Consider the following 2644-nt stretch of genomic DNA (forward strand, 5'->3'; position numbering starts at 1 on the left):
ATTGTCACATTTAGCAAAACTCTTTCTGGAAAGGTCACAAGAAACCACGAGAAACTTTGAAAACAAGGGTGATGTGTCAGTGATATATTTCAAAGCTGAACTTGGGCAGGTATCTTCAGACTGTCTATGAAACCTTAACTCTTCTCCAGAGAGAGCTTTATAGGAATTCAACAGAGAGAATTATCTGCTCTTCTTTCAGCTGAAATGATGGTGTATTGAGTAGTACAACTTGCTAGGATAGTGTGGCAGTCTGTGACTGTCATAAGTTGCACTAAAAGCTGTATGTGTCTGATGTCTGTGCTCTCTGACCTCTGGTTAACAAGGCATAATTAGGGCATTGCTGGCATCACAGTTTGATTTTCAGTGTACAGCATAAATAAAAATAACATTTAATGCAATCTGTCAGAGAGAAGTGCTTGTGCCTATTTTGTACTGACTCAAAAAATCTCCATGTTTAAGTTTATTCTGTGCCCCTGGAAGGCAGAATGAACAGAGAAGAGTTGACCTTTCAGCAGAGGTTTTTAACTCAAATTAGGGCAGAGCCAGGATTCCTCTGTACTGAAAACAAAAGCAATGTTCAAAATCTTTGAACTGTGGAAGTACTTGATTGCTAATTACGTGTCTTTGTTTAGGTGACTTCATCTTCTGGCATGTCAGCAGAAAAAGTGGATAGTATTGCAGATTAGTTAGAAATCATTTTTTATTTTGTCCTCTCCGAACTCATTGTGAACAGTCATCATAAAATGGATGCTTTGGGCAATCTCCTTCCTCCTGTGGTTGGAAATGGTGAATTGACTAATTCACAAGAATTACAAAAACTTCTGATTGATGAAAAAATGCGATGTGAACACCATAAAACAAATTATCAAACTACAAAGGCAGAAAATCTCAGGTACGCTAGTTTAAACGGGTTTCTTCATTTGAGCTTTTAAAAGGTGAAGCTAAATGTTAGGTGGAAGTGGTTTGTGCATGTTAGCTACTTCTGTATTTATGGATGGATTTGAGTGGTGTTCAAATCAGAAAATAATTCAAAATACCTATAAACATTGCAGATTATGTTTCTACAATACTTTTTATGCTTGTTAATATGGGGTAACTTTTCAGTATATTACAGGATGAGGATATCAGTAGCTTAGTTCTGACTTCGTATTTGTATGTTTACTTCAGCATGAGGTTTTTTTGAGCTTTAAGATCTAATTTTAGAGGGTAAATATAAACTAAGTATGTATTTTACCTTGCAGATTACGGGAGGAATATACAAAATCCCAGGATGAACTGAAGCGGTTGTTAGTTGAAAAGCAGACTGTAGATGACAAATATCAGTTTCTTCTTGCTGAATGTCAACAGGAGTTGCTGGCTAAAACACAAGAGCTGGAAAAACTGAAGACACAGGTAAGATAATTTACTGGCAGCGCTTAATATTAATCCTGTAATAGGACCATGCATGTATTTCTCCTTATGTACTTATCTACTTATACGTAACTTGAATATATTTCAGATACCTTGAAATTCACTCAACCTGAGTAAAGTTTCTTCTCTAGGGTACCATGGGTTGAAATGCTTGTTTTTTCATTTAACCAAATCATCCAAGTCCTGTTGTTATGTGCTATGTTAATAGTGAGACAGTCAGTCTCTGTTTGTGCGTGCTTCTTTGTTATGGGGAGAATCTTCTGCTCTGGAGGATAACTTACATGCCTAAACCTGTTAGGATAAGTGACTGGAAAAATAGGTATTTGTTTCTCTTTGTGATGACAGCTTTCTACATTTTTAAAAAAGAAAAACAAACAAAAGGCCAACACAAAACCAAACGAAAAAGCCCAGCATTTAAGATAACTTGGATGTCACTTTCTGTAACTGCTTGTTTCCTTGAACTAATGCAGGATGTGTTCTTAGGAAACAAATACAACATCTAGCAAAAGATCACAGGCTCCGAAAGGAGGTGTGCCTTGGTACCACAGCTAGAACTAGTTTTCAAGGACTTCAGGGTACAGATAAGTGGAAGAAAAGTAGAATAAATTGGAATATGTCACAGGTTGTGGGTGAATTTTTTTTAAACACCATTTTTGGTAGATAGTTTGCCGTATTAATCATACCCAAGAAAACTTAACAAAATACCATGGGGCATGGTGCTTAAGGCAGGGAATCTTTCCTGATCTTGGCTTCATTTCAAACCAGGACCCATGTATCTGTTGGAGAACATGTACCTAATGTGTTTTACAAAAAATTTTGATTCTTCAGGTTTGGTTCACTTTACTGTTTTAAGTTTTTCCAAATGCTAATTCTTTATGTTTTATGTGAGAACACTTTTCCTTCCTGCCTTCCCTACATAGGAGATGCATTTCTTGTCAGTTCAGCTTGACATTTTAATTGCTTCTACCAGTAAACACTGACATTTAAATGCTTTTGTTAATTTTCCAGAATATTTTTAGTTCACTAATGTCATGGTTTTTTTTGCATAACTACTATTGAAAATTCTTCAGAAGAAGATAGAAAATTAAGCAGGATTCCTAAAATCATATTTGAAATACTTTATTCCTGGCTATTTCTCATATCACAGTGTAAATAAATGAATATGATTAGTTATTTATGATAACTTTATGTCTTAAGGTACTAACTCCTCAAAAATTAGAACTCTTAAAAGCAG

At 35.4% G+C, this 2644-nt stretch overlaps 1 protein-coding gene across 1 annotated transcript in view; it reads left to right on the forward strand.

Moving 5' to 3' along the window:
- Positions 1 to 743: 743 nt before the first annotated feature.
- Positions 744 to 2644, forward strand: part of LOC104491539 (centrosomal protein of 83 kDa-like) — a gene marked incomplete at its 3' end in the record, with an annotated part of 5813 nt that continues 3912 nt past the window's right edge. Inside the window, exons 1-3 of the mRNA XM_010133981.1 lie at positions 744 to 892; positions 1242 to 1392; positions 2608 to 2642. Of these exons, the coding sequence (XP_010132283.1) occupies positions 744 to 892; positions 1242 to 1392; positions 2608 to 2642 (335 nt within the window). The remainder of the gene's footprint in view (positions 893 to 1241; positions 1393 to 2607; positions 2643 to 2644) is intronic.

Source organism: Buceros rhinoceros, unplaced genomic scaffold (assembly GCF_000710305.1).
Source record: "Buceros rhinoceros silvestris isolate BGI_N320 unplaced genomic scaffold, ASM71030v1 scaffold47083, whole genome shotgun sequence".
NCBI classification, from domain to species: domain Eukaryota; kingdom Metazoa; phylum Chordata; class Aves; order Bucerotiformes; family Bucerotidae; genus Buceros; species Buceros rhinoceros.